This window comes from Trachypithecus francoisi, unplaced genomic scaffold, assembly GCF_009764315.1.
Source record: "Trachypithecus francoisi isolate TF-2019V2 unplaced genomic scaffold, Tfra_2.0 Lachesis_group12, whole genome shotgun sequence".
NCBI classification, from domain to species: Eukaryota; Metazoa; Chordata; class Mammalia; order Primates; family Cercopithecidae; genus Trachypithecus; species Trachypithecus francoisi.
Window position 1 is genome coordinate 107525995 of NW_022681457.1, and position 18407 is coordinate 107544401.

Genomic DNA, 18407 nt, shown 5'->3' on the forward strand with positions numbered 1-18407 from the left:
AAGTCGCCTGAAGAAGGAACTTCCTTGTGCAGTACGCCTAAGGAAAAAAAAAGCAGGAGAAAAAGCACTGAGAGGAGAGCAAGCGATGGTCAGATCCTAATGGAAGTGGGGTGGAGAGGGGGAGGGTGGAGACCGGTAGGAAGCAAGCAAGCCTTTCTTCACCCCTCCCAGGACACGCGAACGAGATCAAGCCTCACTGCGGTTCACAAGGGTCTATGCAGGTCCTCGCACCCCTGCCTACCTCCTCATAACCCAGCCTCTTAGCTCTTCTCACCCCAGCCCCACCAGACAGCTTCCCTCCCAGGAGGTGTCTCTCAAGATCTCGAAATGCGGAGCGTCCCGTTCACTCTACTTGGCCTGGAATACTTTTCCTGCCCACATTTCAACTTATTCATCCTCTAAGTTGTTCAGCATAGCTTTCCACCTTCCCTTTCCGCCTTCCCTGGCCCTGGACTAGGATGAATCCCCTCGCCATAATGTTCCTACACAGGCGTCACTTTGTAAAGCTTATCACTCTTGTAATTGCTTGTTTACTGATCTGTCTTTCCGTTAGGCTGTGCGTTCCACTAGGGTGCAAACCTTGTTCCCTGGCTCTGCAGCCCCGGGCACTGTGGGTCTTGCATGTACCGGGGGCTCAGTAAATATTTGTCAAAAATGAAAAAGGTCCCCTCAAAACCAGCTTCCAGTGCCTCCACGGCCCTCAAATTAATTATGAATTAATTCACGAATACAGCAAACCTTTATGTGATTCTTCCGTGTCACAGCACCTTGCTACATACTGAGGACACATCCATAGGCAAATAAAACTCAGCTTCTCTCTGCACAGGAAAAATTATTCAAATTGTATTCATCTTTCATTCCAATCACTCAATTAGGGCACGTCCCTTGTTGGCTGCTGCGTGAGCGAAGTAACTATCTTCCAGCGAGTGTCCTCAGGTGACCTGTCTAGACGTGCCCAGGAAAAACAATCCAACATCCTAAGCCGCAAAGAAGCCCCTGACGCGCAGGCCGCACTGCGTGGAAGGCCCGAGGCGCGCTCGCGGGCCCGAGAAAGGCGCAGCAGCGGCGGAGCCGAGGCGGGCGGCGTGGCGCGTGGCGCGCGGCGCGGGGCGCAGGCTCGGGTGGGCCGGGACGGGCGGGGAGGGGGCGCCGGCGCCGGGTCCGCCAGCCGGCAGGGGGCGCGCGCGCCCCCGGGCCCCGCGCTTCCCGCCCCGCCGCGCGCTCGCTTGCCGCGCGGCCGCACATGTGTTTCTGTTTTGTGTTGTAGCATTTGTTCTGGAAGCTCGTATTTACATTTTAAGTGTATCTGGTGAGTGGGCTGGAGCCCTTGTCTGGGCCGGAAAAAAAAAAAAAGCCCTCCGATCCATCTTTTAGTTGCTTCTCTTCCTTTTTTCTCTCCGGTTTCTCATCACTCCAACCAGGTAGGGTCTGAAAATCGGCAGTGATCAGTTTGTGGGGTCTGGGAAAGTTTTTTTTTTCTTCTTTTTTTTTAAAGAGAAAAGGTTAAAAAAAAAACCTGGGGGGGGGGGGCTGGGTGATTGAAGCAATAAAAAGAGGAAGGAAGGCGGATCCACGTGGTTTAATCGGAGACAGACAGAGATCCCATTGTTCAAAATCAATTAAAAAAAAAAAAAAAAAGCAGACAGGGGAGAGCGCAGGACGCCGGGGAGCTGGTGGCGGCCCTGGGCACTTTGCAATCGGATCGGAGACTGGCCCGGCCGCGCGGCCGGCAAGGGGGCTGGGAGAGAGTTGGTCACCATTAAAGTTTCTATTTTTCGTGTCTGTGCGAGCAGGTGTTTGGGGCTGGGGTCCGGCTTTCTTCGGGCTCTTCCCCCGTCGCCCGGGGCAGTCCGCCTGAGGGATTCGGCCAACTAGAGCCCGAGGTCGGAACCCCTGAGCTGGGGCCGAACGGGGGTCCAGGGCTGACACGGGGGTGAGGGGAAGAGTGCTGCATTAAATGCGATGAGTGGGTTTGGGGGAAGGCTGCGGAGACAAAAGCAGCAGGTGGGGTGGCCGGGGAACAGGGGCTCCCTTACCCCCGAGGTGCCAAGGGGGAATCCTGGAAGTGTCCCGAAGCCTTCTTTAATGAAAATCTAGGGGACTGGAGGCTGCTTTTACTTTCCCTTTACTTTTGGGGGGGCGAGGTTGCAACTGTGATGCTTTGTGGGCAAACCTAACTTAAGGATAGGCCGGGGGTCTCCACTCTCCCTCCAGCGGATTGCTTCTGGGGCTCCCGGCTGCCCTGCGGGATTCCCCGAAGGAGCCGCGCCGGGGCCAGGGAGGGGCGCGATTTCCTCTCCCAACTCGCCCCCTCTCCGCCCACCCTGCGGCCGCCACTTTGGGGAGGGCAGGGGAGGAAGTGGAGGCCGGGTGGCTCGTCTCCGCTCCCCTCCCCCCGCGCAGTTTATAACCCGTCCATTGTGCGCCGCTGCCCCGTGTCTCCCTCCAGCCGCGACCATGCCCAGGAAGAAGGCGGCGGCGGCGGCCTGGGAGGAGCCGAGCTCGGGCAATGGCACTGCCCGCGCCGGGCCCAGGAAACGCGGCGGCCCGGCGGGCAGGAAGCGCGAGCGGCCCGAGCGCTGCAGTAGCAGCAGCGGCGGCGGCAGCAGCGGCGACGAAGACGGCCTGGAGCTCGACGGGACCCCCGGCGGGGGCAAGCGCGCGGCGCGGCCGGCGACGGCAGGCAAGGCGGGCGGTGCGGCCGTGGTCATCACCGAGCCCGAGCACACCAAGGAGCGCGTCGTGAGTGAGGGGCAGGGCGGGCGGGTGGACGCAGGGCCGGGGCCGGCGGGGGCAGCGACGCGGCACGGCGCGCGTTCTGGCCGGGGGCCGCCTGGCGTCACGCTCCCTCCTGGCTGCCGGGCCGGCGCAGGCCGCGGGCTGAATCATTGCCTCCGCCTCCGCGCAACAAAAGGGCTCGGGCCGGGGCGCGCGGCCCGCGGCCTACCCGACCCCGGGCACCGCGCGGGCGGTTGGCGGTTGGGGCGCGCGCCCGGGCCCGCGGCGGGGGAGGGGCGGCCGAAGCCCGCGCGAGGGGGTCATGGCCCCGCCCCCACGGCTCCCTTTGCGCCCCTCCCCCCCGCCCCGGGAAAGGGGACCTCGGTAAGTTCGCCCGGCTTGGAAGAGGGGGCGGCCAGCCGGCGCCACACGTCCGTGGCCAGCGGTGGGCCCGGGCGCCGCGGGGAGGGGGCGGCCGGCGCTCTGCGGGGAGCGGCCGTTTGCACCGGGGCTTTGAGGTTCCCGCCGCCTCGGCTCCGGCGCCCGGGGGAGGCGGGGCCTGACGGCCGCCGCGCATGCCCCGTGCGGCCCTGCGCCGGCTCGCGCGCCGGGAAGGCGGGGGCGGCGGGCGCTGGGGCGGGGTGCAAGGGCGCATGCTCCGCAGAGTCCTCCCCCGAGGTCGGGGAAGACCCCCGGCTGAGCGGTGCTCGGGCTTTGTTTGCCGTCGGTGGTCCGAAGCTGCAGGATGCTCGGGGTGGGCTCTGTTGTAGCCCGCCAGTGAATGAAGCATCTCCAAGGGTCTTGGGCGGGCTTCTGTTTTCTCAAATTTTAATTAAGGTCGTGGCTGACTCAACTTAACGTTCCCGAAAAAGCCTGCAGAGCCGGAGATCTGAACCTGGCATCTGCCGCCACATCATCCCCCCCCCCACCAGAACTTTCTGCAAGTTTGGTGTGGTGTGGAACATGTTTTTCAGAAGAGGGTCTAAGTTTTCATCAGATTCTCAGATAACCCCCAGAGAGTAAGAACGTCCACCTGGGGTTTAGAGCCTGACACCCGGAGAGGTTTTTTTCCTTCCATAAGTGCCCATCTCCTAAGGGTGTTTAAGGGTTAACAGCAGAGTGCTTTCCTCCAGAGAAGCGCAGGCAGTGTCTAATAACACATTTTGTACGTCCGCTTTATAGATAGGGAAACTGGGGCACAGAATTTGAAGGCTTTGTCCAGAGTCATGGATGGAACTGGATCTCCAAATGCTGTAACCCCTGATGTCCCTGCAAATTGCACATGGGAATATGCTTTGTAAAACTGCCCTCTGGGTGAAAGGGTTAACCGGTTAGGCAGTGGAGGAGAGCCCGTCAAAAGCTGTCAAAAGGTCCTGCCCAGGGTCTTGGATCAGGCTAGACTTAGACAATGGCCAAAGTATTGAGAAATTGGAACGCAGGAACTGTTTTCCTTTGACATCTAATCTGCTGTGCCAGACTGCAGACATTTGCCCTCCCAACACAGTATGTTAGGACAAAACTAAAAAGAAAGGCCAGGTGAGCTTCCGCCTCTCCTGTATCCTATTTTGAGTGAGTTTCCAAAAGCAAGATTGTGTTTGGACTTCCAAGACTCCAGTTGTCAGCTGTACAGCTCCAGGCTGTTGGAGCGCTGAGTTTTGCCATCAGAGTAAAAGATCCCCCCCATGCTCAGGTTGACCCAAGAAGGTAGTGACAGGGAGTGTGTGAATGACACTGGCTCTCCCTGGCCCACCTCTGCCTCCAGCTGTGCTGCTTGAAGCTGATTTGTCAGTGGAAATGGCACATTTGCTCGTCTTTTTTTTTGAGGCGGAGTCTCCCTCTATGGCCCAGGCTGGAGTGCAGTGGCACAGTCTCAGCTCACTGCAACCTCCGCCTCTCAGGTTCAAGTGGTTTTTGTGTGCTGATCAGCCTCTCAAGTAGCTGGGATTACAAGTGTGCGCCACCACACCCGAATAATTTTTGTACTTTTTGTAGAGACTGGGTTTTACCATGTTGGCCAGGCTGTTTTGAACTCCTGGCCTCAAGTGATCTGCCTGCCTCAGCCTCCTCCCAAAGTGCTGGGATGACAGGCGTGAGCCGTTTGTTGGGCTGCACGTTTGTAAGTCTTAATGTGAGTAAACAGCAGTCCACTGCAGCTTTCAAGTTCCTGTTTATACACATAAATACGTTATTATTTTACATATGTGTATAAGCAGGACTCTAAAAGCTACATCTTCCTTTCTCCATCCGCTTAAAAACCAAGAAGGCCCATGATGCCCATCCTTTGGGCTGTCGGTGCTGTTCTAGAGTCAGAGCACCTGGGAGGCTGAGGGTTCAGCAAATGATACCCCTTTATGCCTCATGGAAAGTGCACATGCTGCATTTAAGTTTTGCTTTTGTTTTTTTTGAGCTGGAATGTAGCTCTTGTTGCCCAGGTTGGAGTGCAATGTCGCAATCTCAGCTCACTGCAATCTCCACCTCCTGGGTTCAAGCAGTGCTCCTGTCTCAGCTTCCCGAGTAGCTGGGATTACAGACGCCCACCACCACACCTGGCTAATTTTTTGTATTTTTAGTAAAGACGGGGTTTCACCTTGTTGGCCAGGCTGGTCTCGAACTCCCGACCTCAGGTGGTCCACCCACCTCAGCCTCCCAAAGTGCCCCACGTTTAAGTTTTGTTAGCATCTACTGAGTCTGGTTCATGGTCAGGGCTGGGTCCATGCAGCCCCATTGCCTTTGCATAGGCCTAGGGCGGCCCTCTGCCCCTTGTCCTGGGTTGGCCTCCTGCCCAGTCTCCCTGGCCCCAGGTTTCTGGTCTCTGTCTCTCTGTTGAGCAGTCCTAGGGACTCTGCTACCACAGGCAGACAGCAGTCCTTGATGCAGAAAGAACCTTTTTTACTGAGCATTTTGCACACCTTGCCCCTGCACAGGGTTGCTAGGAGGAGGTCTTTGTGAAAGCAGCCGCCCAGGATACATCCAAAACCATATTGCCTTCAGTGACTCCAAAGCTGCAGGTGACCCCAAAGCTGCAGGTGACCCCAAAGCTGCTTGCAGAAGATGAGCCAAATACCTACATTGTTGAGGGGCAGAGTTGCCTTGAGTAAAATATGTGCATTTTATACAACATTCTTATAGCAGACGCATTGTCATTGCCTAAGTGTTAGGAAGAAACTCACATTTTTCTTTTTTCCTCTGCTCTCTGACCACGCAACAACCAACACAAGACTTCTTACCACCACCACCCCCACCCCCAGACGGAGTCTTGCTCTGTCTCCCAGGCTGGAGTACAGTGGTGCAATCTCAGCTCACTGCAGCCTCCACCTCCTGGGTTCAAGCAATTCTCCTGCCTCAGCCTCCCGAGTAGCTGGGATGACAGGCACCTGCCACCGCGCTTGGGTAATTTTTATATTTTTAGTAGAGACGGCATTTCACCGTGTTGACCAGGCTGGTCTTGAACTCCTGACCTCGTGATTCGCCTGCCTCGGCCTCCCGATGTGCTGGGATTACAGGCGTGAGCCACCGCGCCCGGCCTCCCAACACAAGACTTCTATGACTAGACGTAAAGGGAGGTCTCCCCCTACTATCAAGCAAGTAATCAGTTCTGTAGCACACACTGGCAGGGGGTCCTCCAGCTTATCTATGACACTATGCACCTGGAGGTAGATTTCCTCAGCTTGAGGGTTCAGCCCCCAAGACTGTCCCTTCACTCCAGACACCAGTGGCAAGTCCAGGCCCTGGTAGGTTCTGACCAACCAGCCTCTAGTTGGGGTTCCCATTACCCCCTCTTTGGGGTCGATTACTTTATTGAAATGGCTCACAGAACTCAGGGAAACACCAGTTTATTATAAAGGATATTACAAAGGCTATGAATAAAGATAACCTGTAAGGCTAGATGTGGGGGAAGAGGCACTGTGCTTCCGTGCCCTCTGCAGCCCACCCACCTGGTACATGTTCAGCTCTACACAGGCTCTGTGACCTGGTCCTTACAGGTTTTAATGGAGGCTTCATTATGTAGGCATGGTAGATTAAGCCATTGATCAACACTTTAACCTTCAGTCCCCTCCCTTCCTCCCGAGGTTGGAGGGTGGGGCTGAAAGTCCCTAGGCTCCCACTGCCTGCGGGCTGCCAGTGTCAGTCATTAGCATACAAAAGACTTTGCTTTGGAGATTCCAAGGATTTGGGAAGTTACATGCCAGGAACTCCAAATATTGATGGTGCAGTGTCACACTAGGGTAGATTCAGTCCTAATTCTTTGTAAACGTCATAATCTCCTAAAGCAAGTAAAGGCAGCAGCCTTGGCCAAATCCTAGAAAACAGGTGAGTGTCGCAAACTGCCCAGACCTTTGTAGTTTTTCCAGTCTTGAGTTGCCAAGGTTTTGTGGGCCCTGAGACAGATGTGTTGAATCTGAAAGGACCAAATAAATAAAACTGAAAGCCGAGCTGGAAGTCTGTTTCAGTTGATGGCCCTTAGGTAATTGGTCGCTGCCGGCATTGTTCCCAGGGGTCTTACCTCCCCGGGAGCAGTGGTCTTCTAAATGGACCTGTGTTAAAAGGTTGACTTGGCCGGGCGCGGTGGCTCAAGCCTGTAATCCCAGCACTTTGGGAGGCCGAGACGGGCGGATCACGAGGTCAGGAGATCGAGACCATCCTGGCTAACACGGTGAAACCCCGTCTCTACTAAAAATACAAAAACTAGCCAGGCGAAGTGGCGGGCGCCTGTAGTCCCAGCTACTCGGGAGGCTGAGGCAGGAGAATGCCGTAAACCCGGGAGGCGGAGCTTGCAGTGAGCCGAGATCCGGCCACTGCACTCCAGCCCTGGCAACAGAGTGAGACTCTGCCTCAAAAAAAAAAAAAAAGGTTGACTCATGCACCTTGCATTTGGATCATAATTCAAAAATTGCTTCAGACTAGAAATCCCATTTTGTTGATTGAAGAAGCTCAGTGCCTTTTCTGTCCGTGGCCATGTGTCTCTGCCCAGGTTATGTGACCAGGTTGCTAGAGGCAGCCAGGTGAAGTGACATGAAAATCACTGGTCTTGTTGGGGAGACTATTTGCCAGGCTGTCTGCTGTGTGACCTTCATACACAAGCAGTGTAGCAGACACTGAGTTCAACCAAAAAAACATCTGTAGACCCATCAGGGAAGGCTGAATTCAGCCTGGGAGGGAACATGGAACTTCAGACACCCACACACCCACTGGTACCATCCACCCCCCCCCCCCCCCCCCCCCCCGCCCAGGGAGCCCCCAAGCACCGGAGTGTCTCCCACGATTGGTCGTTTCCAGTCTCTGACGAAGAGGAGCACCCCTTAAGTGAGAAGGGGTGCTGGGAGTTCTCTGTTACTCAATTTAAATGTTAATTAAAGACAGAGGAAAGAAGTTATAGAGAATAAAAGAAAGCAGCTTAGAGCAAACAGTTATGTAAATAATAACGAAATACAGTAACCTCCATCTAATGTGTAAAGAAATAGGGTCCATGACGTAAAAACGTGAGTAACAGTTAATGTCCTTCATAGGAATCTGACCACTGTCACTGGAGTAGACACAGTTTACCAGGGTTTTTCACACACACACGCATATGTGTGTGTGTGTGTATATCTATATTTTTTTTTGTTATTTGAGACGGAGTCTAGCTCTGTCGCCCAGGCTAGAGTGCAGTAGCGCAATGTAGTCTCACTGCAAGCCCCGCCTCCTGAGTTCGCGCCATTCTCTTGCCTCAGCCTCAGCCTCCCGAGTAGCTGGGACTACAGGCTAGAGCCACCATGCCCGGCCCACAAATATATTTTTATTGACATGGTTGGGTTTGCGTATAAATGCTTAGCTAGCCTGATGGGTCTGTCTTCATGAGCCCTTGACCAAATGTCCAGGTCACCCAGGAAACTCCCTCCTCAAGGCCAAGGCCACTGCGATTAAGCTCTGGCTGTCTGAACTTGCCCTGAACCATGCCCTCTGGCCTGATAGAACTGAGGGTTCTGGTGTGGCCCAGCGCTGTGAAGTTTTGCTGCAGTGATTGCATCTCAGTGTTGGGTGGTTTGACTTCAATGGTGCGTGCTGAGCACAGGTGCCCATGAACCTCCGCCTGCCTGGTCCACAGTTGCTGGCATTCCAGGGCTCTTTTCTAGGCTGCTCTCTGGCCTGGGAGCTTGGTCTCCAGTGCCTTAGTGCCATTCCGGGGTCTCCACTGCCCCCTCCATGCCAACTTGGTAGGCTTGGGCAGAGGACTCAGAGGCCCCTCCTTCCACAGGGACTTTGACAGAACCCATTGACTGTAGACCTGTAGCATATTCCAGCCAGGCCTGCCAGTTAAACAAAGAAGGCGAGATAATCGGGAAACTAGGCTCCAATTCAAGTAACTTGAGTTGTGGGTGCTGCAGGGGCTGGGCCACCCTCTGATTGAGGTCATTTTCTAAATAATTTAAATGTGGCAAAGTTGTTCTCCCTTTCCGTGTTGTTTCACTTCCCTCCCCACCTCCTGTTTTTCTTTTTTTGAGACGGAGTTTCGTTCTTGTTGCCCAGGAGTGCAATGGCGTGATCTTGGCTTGCTGCAACCTCTGCCTCCTGGGTTCAAGCGATTCTTTTGCCTCAGCCTCCCAAGTGGCTGGGATTACAGACAGACAGCTAATTTTTTGTATTTTTAGTAGAGACAGGGTTTCACCATGTTGGCCAGGCTGGTCTCCAACTCCTGACCGCAGGTGATCCACCCACCTTGGCCTCCCAAAGTGCTGGGATGATGGACAGGAGCCACCGTGGCTGGCCTCACTTTCCCTTTTCGTGACAACTGCAGGATGCATTCCTGTAGCTTGACCATCTTTCTCCTGTTACATAATGTCGGGGGGTGGGCAAGCGTGACGGAACCTATATTTTGGTGGACGCCCTAATCAGGTTTGGGTTGTGTAAAGGTTCTTATGAAATGGAATTCATCTGCGTGAAGATGTGTAATCTTTCTTTTTTTTTTGAGACGGAATCTCGCTCTGTTGCCCAGGCTGGAGTGCAGTGGCGTGATCTTGGCTCACTGCAAGCTCCGCCTCTGGGGTTCAGGCCATTCTCCTGCCTCAGCCTCCCGAGTAGCTGGGACTATAGGCGCCCGCCACCATGCCCAGCTAATTTTTTGTAATTTTAGTAGAGACAGGGTTTCACCGTGTTAACCAGGATGGTCTCGAACTCCTGACCTCGTGATCCGCCTGCCTCAGCCTCCCAAAGTGCTGAGATTACAGGCATGAGCCACCGCGCCTGGCGAAGATGTGTAATCTTAGAAATGCGTGAGCCGTACTGCCAAAGCCTACCGGTGGGGTGATCACACTGTAGAGGTAGAATGATTGGGCCTTTTTCTTTCTCTCTTTTTTTTTTGAGACAGGACTGGCTTTGTCACCATGGTTGGACTTGAACTCCTGACCTCAGGTGATCTGCCTGCTTCGGCCTCCCAAAGTGCTGGGATGACAGGTGTGAGCCACCATGCCTGGCCCACAAATACATTTTTATTGGCGTGGTTGGGTACTTTTATTGGCGTTATTTTATTGGCGTTTTATCGGCACTTTGGGAGGCCAAGGTGGGTGGATCACCTGCGGTCAGGCGTTGGAGACCAGCCTGGCCAACATGGTGAAACCCTGTCTCTACTAAAAATACAAAAAATTAGCTGTCTGTCTGTAATCCCAGCCACTTGGGAGGCTGAGGCAAGAGAATCGCTTGAACCTGGTAAGCAGAGGTTGTAGCGAGCCAAGATCACGCCATTGCACTCCAGCCTGGGCAGCAACATTGGGAGTGCAGTGGCACGATCTCGGCTCACTGCAACCTCCACCTCCGGGGTTCAAGTGATTCTTCTGCCTCAGCCTCCTGTAGCTGGGACTACAGGCGCACGCCACCATGCCTGGCTAATTTTTTTGTATTTTTAGTAGAGACGGGGTTTCACCATATTGACCAGGCTGGTCTTGAACTCCTGACCTTGTGATTCACCTGCCTTGGCCTCCCAAAGTGCTGGTGAGCCACTGTGCCTGGCCCCCTTTTTTTTTTTTTTTTGAGACAGAGCCTGGCTTTGTCACCCAAGCTGGAGAGCAGTGGTGTGATTCGCTCACTCAGTCTCCACTCCTCAGCTCAAGTCCTCCATCTGAGCCTCCCAAGTCCCACAGTCTCATTTTTGTGTTTTCTGAGACGGAGTCTCTCACCCAGGCTAGTCTGTATCCACAAGCCTGGGACGCACCCTGGTCGAGTCTGGGACACAGGCTCTCATTTTTGTAGTTTTCTTTCAAGAGTCAGATGGTCTCGATCGACCTCTGAGCCTTCGGCCTAAGTAGCGGTGACCACGTCTCATTTTTGTGTTTTCTTTAGAGACAGGTTTCGCCTTGTTGCCCAGGCTGGTCTGTAAGCTCAAGCAATCTGCCCGCCTTGGCCTTTCAAAGTGCTGGGATTACAGGCGTGAGCCATTGCGCCTGGCCAGCCTTTTTTCCTGAAGCCTTCCAAGAACAATTCTGTAAACGGAAGGAAATCTCTTTCCTTTTCACATCCAGGAAAGATGATGTGTAAGAGCAGAAAGTGATAGTAATGAATGCTGCCCTTGCCAGTGTGGACTGAGTGGGGAGTTCAGAATTGAGTTTTCCACTAACAGCTTACTCGAAAAAGTACATTGACATTTAAGGAAGCAAAGTGCTGAGAATATTATGAGTGCCACCCAGAATTGAACAATGGCCTTTTTAAATGGCATAGGTTTTCGTTGACAGTATAAGAGTTGGTGGCCCTGATGACTTTATGTGTCGAGAGACTGAGGATGAACATTGGAGTATGCTGGCTGCTGTGACAGCTTGTTCCTCCAGAAGCCCAGTCTCTGGGAGGTCCTGTTACTCACCATTGGCCCCCAGGCTCATGGAGACCGGCGTGAGGGTGCCATCAAAGGCCGCCTGCATCAGACCCCCGCATACTCACCAAAACTTTGTTCTGCCTGGTCTCCCTTCAGTGGAGAAATCGAACCTTGTTCTCTCCTTTCTTCCTGAGTCCCCATGGAAAGGCTCTTGGCAGAGTGGGCAGCAGAAGTGATGTGGGTTTGAGGTCTCGGACTGTGCTTGCCATGTGAAATGGAGACTTGGCCCTAGGACAAGCCAGATGTAATGCCCCTGAGTGTCCGGCAGGCTTCCTGCAAATACCTCTGTACATCAGTTTGCAAAGGAGGCATGTATTTGGGTTATTTCTTTTAGTGTTTTGCAAAAGCTGTTTTAAAGGGAAGTCAAAGGATAAAAATGAGCCTGGGCTTATCAAGTGAGCGGCTGTGGGCAGGTTTGGGGTTGCCCGCATTGCCGCTTGCTGATGAGGGAGGGGAGTGTGGGGAGACTCTGTTCGTGTGGAGGTCACAGGTGACATAAGGGCTAACAAGTGAGTGATTTTCTTTCATTTCGTGCTGTCGTTGGACGGCCTTGGGAAGCTAGGTGCAGACTTACACGCTAATTCTTTTTTCCTTTCTCTGTCTCTGCAGAAACTTGAAGGGTCAAAGTGCAAAGGGCAGCTTTTGATTTTTGGGGCAACCAACTGGGACTTGATTGGTCGAAAAGAAGTGCCTAAGCAGCAAGGTATGAGAATGGTGTCTTTAAACCCATTGAATGCTTCTTAAGTGCTAGGTTCTGTTGACCACCTGCCTGGTAGGTATTCCCTTCCTTTACACATGCATTTTCAGAGAGGCCAAGTGACTTGCCTGAGACCACACAGCCACTGTAGTGGTAGAGCTGGATTTGAACCCTGATCTTAGTCTTTTAAAGGCACAGTTTTGCAGTGACTCACTAACTCCGTTAAGATTAATCAGGAAAATATAAGTAGTATCCTGAAATATGAACACTGCCACCTTTTCCATCTTCCCTCTCACGTCACTTGTTTTCATTAAAATGAAGAGACTGGCTCTGTGAGATGGTGTCAGAATGTCCTAGACATTTGTCAAATGTCAGATGTCAAAATGTCAGACATTGCAGAAGAGTCCATGTTTCTTTGCAAGCTGCCAAATTGTTGTAGGAACTGGTTTGACAGAACAGTTTGGAGCGGGGGAAAGCAGAGAGGTCCTTAAGAAGAAATGTTTTGTCCCGTTACCTTTGGAAAACTGGTGCCTTACCTTAAGGGAAATGGCCCATCTGGCACGTAGCCAACTTTTATGGCTTCTTGATTTCATCTGGAAAGACTCCCAAAGTGCTTTCCAGCATTGCTTTGCCCCATGAACAAATATTTGCATGCTGGCACGTCTTGGCACCTTAAAACAGGGCCGTTGGAAATCACCTTGTTCCACGAAAACAGCTTATGAATCAGCAGCACCAGGGGGCTAGCTGAGTTAGAAATGGGTTTAAGTTGCAGGTAGCAGCAACGTCTTGTTTGGAAAATGCCCAGCCTTCAGGCTCAAGCCAGGAGGGGCCCACATCCACACAGTGGCTGGTGTCCCAGGGAAGGGCCTCCTGGTCTGCAGTCACGTAAGCCCAGGTGCTGATGGTGCCTTGCTGCCAGTCCTGTGCCCGTATTGCGTCATTTTTCAAAGCTGTTCTTCGACTGAGCAGCCCGCTTGACATTGAAGATACAGAAGCCCAGAGAAGGGCAGTAAATACCAAAGGAAGTGAGTGGCAGGGCCAGGGTTGGAGTCCCACCGTCTAGTTAGCTCTATTGCCTCCCGTACATACATGTTGCTGTAGATCTGGTGAAAACCAGCACCCTGGATGTCTTGTTTTTTGCAAGATAGCACAGCAATCCACACATAGCTCTGTGATTAGGACCAGACCCCAGGGATCCGGAGGCCATGGGAATTGACTTCTCAGTCTGACCACAGAGCCTGGGACTGCTGCAGGGCATTTAATTTCACTTGCTCCCCCGCCTGGTCCCTGCAGTCCCTCCAGCCCTTCCTTGGGAGGCCAGAAGAAACCCAACCCTGCTCCTCAGGAGCTGATGGCATCCTGGGCACTGCAGGGAAAGATGCTGTGGTAAGTCCAGGAGCATCTGACCACCTGAGACTCCCCTTGGCCAATCTAGGTCAAGTGTGGCACCACACCCTTGCCTGGCATCCCCTGGCCTCCTGTGCCGTGGCACAGGGTCATGATGATACTCGTCAGTCATGCCGTCATTTTGTCTTCATGACAAAGAGACCTTGGGTTTCTCTTTTTCCCTTCTGAGTTTTGTATTAATACAGTTCCTGAATCTTAATTTAGGTGCTACCTCCTTGGGTTTTTCTTAAGTTCTAATATAGACCATGAGGCTTTTATTTTTGGTTTGCTTTTTCCCCAGGAAATTGTTGATGTTCCTTTTCCTCCTTTCAGGGGAGGTGTCTGCAGGTGTGCTGCCTCAGGTGCCAGGTGGGATAGGCTGGCTCCTGCCCCCTGCGACCAGGAGTCTTACCCACTTGCCCCTGCACCTGAATGAGGGAGCATGTGGCGCCCTCTGCTGGGAGCGGAGGGTGGGGCTCAAACGGACTTCACGGATACTTTCCAGGGAGCCAGGCGCCTGATAGAGACATTGTAGCCTTTTGATCAGTTCCTACATTGGATCAGTCTTACACACTCGATTTGGCAGTGGCTAGCATTTCAGGATAATCATCACAGTCCTGGAAATATTCTTGAGCGTCTCAATTTCAAAAATTAAGATTGCTGGGCATGGTGGCTCAGGCCTGTAATCCCAGCACTTTGGAAGACTGAGTCGAGTGGATCACTTGAGATCGGGAGTTAAAGACCAGTCTGGCCAACATGGTGAAACCCTTTCTACTAAATGTACAAAAATTAGCTGGGTGTGATGGCACACACCTCTAATCCCAGTTACTCGGGAGGCTGAGGCAGGAGAATCGATTGAACCTGGGAGGCGGAGGTTGCAGTGAACCGAGATCACGCCACTGCACTCCAGCCTGGGCAACAGAGTGAGACTCCGTCTCGAAAAAAAAAAAGTAAAAAATTACTTAAAAAAATTAAGTAAGAAATTGGCCCTGTCCCATCCACTAATAGGGTATGAAGGCGGGTTTGTGAGGAAGGCGCTGTTTCTTTTCTCTCCCATTGGGCGCTCACTGCGTGCCAGGCATTTGTGAGGGTCTAGGCTGGAGGGAACCTACAGCTTTGGCCCTGGGTGGCTTCTCATGGAGTGGGAGGGCCGGGGAGCTCAGGAAGAGAGCTGTGGTGGGCTGAGCAGGGCTGAGCAGGGCTGGGGCAGGGGAACCCTGAGGGAAGGAGATTTCTCAGTGGACGTTGCCCTAGAGGGCTTCCCCAAGGAGGGGAACTGGTGCTTGACTTGAGCTTTGAGGAATAAGTCGGAGGTGGGAAGGATATTCTAGGGGAAGCGAATATATGGGTGGAGGTGGGGAGTCATGAAGTGGCTGCCACTCTGGATGGGTGAGAAAGGAGGGGGAGGTGGGAGGGATGCTGTGTGAGCAGTGCCCCTCCACGAGGGGCCTGATGGACCTGCTGGGAACACTGGAAGACAGGACACTTGGGTCACTCCTCAGAAAGAGCCTTCTGGCCCAGGGCGGAGGCTGGAGATGGAGGGCAGGAGAGCCTGGGAAAGGAGAGGCGGGGCGGCAGCAGGGAGTGAGGAAGAGGGCAGGTGACTGTCGGGGCGAGCAGAGTTTCCTGGGTCAGCTTCTTCCTCAGCTGACGGCTGTGGAAAGCCAGCATTCCTGCCTCCTGGACAGGCCTTGCACCAGGTCCCAGGCACTTGCGGGTGGGCATGCTCAATGGCAGAGCACGTAGGGCTGAGGCCTGTGAGAGGTGGGACCCATAGAAGGGGCTGGGGCCGAATGGGTGTAAAGGTGGCAGGTGACGCCAGGCCTGTGCCAGCTCCTGGGCATTGTGTTTTTTGGGCCTTCAGAGGCATCGCAGAGATTAGAAGTGCAAACCCAATCCTTGTGCAACCTCCCAACAGCCACGTCAGGGTGGCACCCAAGGAACACCTGTGTCTGTTACCCTCAGGAAGTGGCTTCTTGGTGGCCAGTGACATTTTGGAGGTCACCCCACCCACCCCCAGGTGTCTGATCTGCATTCTCATTCTCTCTGCAGCTGCTTACCGCAATCTCGGTCAGAATTTGTGGGGGCCCCATAGGTATGGGTGCCTGGCGGGGGTCCGGGTACGGACAGTGGTCTCGGGCTCCTGTGCTGCACACAGCCTCCTCATCACCACGGAAGGGAAGCTGTGGAGCTGGGGTGAGTACCGCGTGGGGGCTGGGCACTGGGGGCCACTGTCACCAGCTGTCCTCACACAGCATTTTCTTCTGTTTGCCTGGAAAAGAGACTCGCGTCTTAGAAGGCTGGGCTCCTTCGTTCACAGCCCACGTCTTTTTTCCTAATTCCCAGCTCGTCTCTTGTCTACGCGCTACATGCAGATCCCCTTCCTCCCCCTGACATTTTTTGCCCGTACGCAGCCCCTACTTCTTTGATTCCTTGTGTTGAAGCAATATTTTCTTGAATCTTCTGCCCGGAGCTTCATCTTTCTGATACTGAGGTATGTGAATGTGTTAGGCAGGCTGTCATTCCTTCCTCTTTGAGGCATGATATGACATGACACCTCTGTTCCTGCCACTTGAAATGCCACTGGCTTTTATACCTGCCACCTTAGGTCATAGGATGCTGCGTCCCTGCCGCCTTGGCCCTCGTGTCTGAGGTCTGCGCAAGTCTGCTCTGCAGGCTTGGTCGCTCACTGTCCGTGTTGTCTGCTGCTTAGGATATTTCCCCAGATACCTCAGTTTCCTTTTTTGGAGTTTTGTTTGCCTTTCCCTTCTGTTTTTCCTCAACCTGGGCACTCGGGATGGATTCCAGTTCTTCTGTTAGCCTCTGTCCACGGCACTGTCCTCTGCAGCTGGCCGGCTCATTCCTGCCTGTGTCTTCTTCCAGATCATTCCAGTCATAGGGTGTGGGCTAAGGCTCATGTTATCCCCAGCCCTTTTGGTGGCTCCTGGCCTCTGCCTCCAGCGGGGTGTATTGGCGTTTGTCCCCACCCTTTGTTGCTGGTCCTCTGGCTAGCTTTTAGTCCATATGACTGCATTTTTATTTTGGGCTGTTTGAACTGTTTTTTGTGATTTCATGAGCTGCTATACCAAAGTCCAAATATATTAACATCTGTTGTCTTCCCTGCACACGGCTAATTTTGTAATTTCTGTTGAAAAAAGCTAAAGTGTGTCTGGCCCAAATTTATGCTTATAGTCTCTTGATGGCATGCTGACATTGCCCGAGGTTTTGTTTTCCCCAGGTTGGCATCGCGGTTGGCACAGATGTGTGTAGCTTCCCCCAGAGCACCCCTCCTACTTCGTGTTCCAACACTGAACACAGCCTTTTATGTCCGTGTTCCAAACCTAAAATACCTTAGTTCTGATCTCTCGCAGAGCTTCACTTGCTTGGTGTCTCTAAAAGCGCCCTTGGTTCTGACCTGTGGGCAGGAACAATGTATGTCCCGCCGTCGAGACATGTGATCCCCGAGCAGACAGTGCAGTTCGTGAGGACGGGGTTGGAGGTATCACAGGCCCACTGCTTGCCACTCCAGAAGGCAGAGGGGCACCGTCTGGTGTGAGTGTAGAGGATCACGGGAGGGTGGCTGACGCATTGCTCATGGGGGGGTCTCTGTCTGTGCCCCCCTCCCCCTGGCCATCCTGCGGCAACTCGGTCCACTAAGCCTCGCGCTTGTTGCTCTGTATTCACCTGCCTTTCACCGTGAACTTGGGCAGCTCCCATTGGAAGCTGGTGTATCTGCGTCTCCTGCTCGAGTGCCAGTGTTGGCCCTTCAGCCTGCCGTTCTTTAGAGAGCGAGTCAGAGGCTGGTTTCCCTTAGTCGTAATTCCTTCTGTAGTCAGAGGCTGCTCCTGCAAGCCTTCTCCAGGGCAGCTGGAACTTATCTTAATGGCTCTGCTGTCTGCCTTTATCACGACCTAAGGGTGAAAAGTTCATTACTGGAGAAGGTTGGAAAACCCCCTAGAATCACTCTGACTTCTCACGCCTGTAAGATCTCCGTCAGTGTCCCCAGACGTTAGGTTACAGGTGCGGCTTTTCTCTTATCGGGAGGGATCTGAGAGGGGCCGGTTGAATTTTTGTTTCGGAACTTGGTAGTCTGTGTTGGAACGTAGATGAGGTGTAGGGGCTCCCAGCCCTCCTTTTGGCCCACCCAACTTCCATGTCTGTTTTGGAGCTGAATTTGGTGCTGCAGAGGACTCGGGGGCAGGGGTTGGCCTCGGGCCTGCCTTCCGCTGGAATTGACAGGTGCAGGGCCTTGGTTGCACCTGCAGCAGCCCTGGAGGTGGGGGCTGGGTGTGTTGTGTTCAGGGCGGATCTGTGCTTTGTCACCAGGGTTCCTGTTGCTGAGAGTCCTTGAGGGGCGATCCCTAGGGGTGGGATTGGCACTGTTCCGTGAGCACCATTTACAGGGTAGAAAAAGGAGGAGACATTTTGGGCAGACAGCAAATGGTCCTCAGTGGATGCCCAGAGCACCAGAGGGATTCAACTCTGGTGAGCTAGGTGTCAAAATGGGTGCTGTCTTAAAACACATCCCAGAGGGTAGGGACGGGGTGGGTGTCTTGCAGGCACTCCAAGTGGGAACAGCGCATTTCTGTGAGCATGCCCGCCTATGCTTGGTGTCCGTACCACACTGAGCCTCTCTCGTTTCCTTCTTTGTAGCAGAGATGTGGGAGGTGCGCACGGGTGGTCCCGCTGCTGCCCCAGGGAAGGAGGTCGGGGGAGCTGCAGCAGGTGCCATTCCAGTGAGCGGAGGGCCGGGACGGTCTTTGCTTT

The 18407-nt window shown here is 53.8% G+C and overlaps 1 protein-coding gene across 3 annotated transcripts in view; it reads left to right on the forward strand.

Moving 5' to 3' along the window:
• Positions 1–1213: 1213 nt before the first annotated feature.
• The window catches only part of RCC2 (regulator of chromosome condensation 2), a 33391-nt gene continuing 16197 nt past the window's right edge, over positions 1214–18407 (forward strand). For 2 of the 3 annotated variants that reach the window (XR_004441071.1, XM_033228111.1), the window contains exons 1-4: positions 1214–1421; positions 2450–2742; positions 12167–12260; positions 15693–15836. Coding sequence is in view for 2 of the 3 variants with exons in the window: in XM_033228111.1 (XP_033084002.1) it covers positions 2458–2742; positions 12167–12260; positions 15693–15836 (523 nt within the window). In the remaining variant the exon portion in view is untranslated. Of the gene's footprint in view, positions 1422–1622; positions 1884–2449; positions 2743–12166; positions 12261–15692; positions 15837–18407 lie in introns of those variants that run through there. The other variant, XM_033228112.1, reaches the window with a different exon arrangement.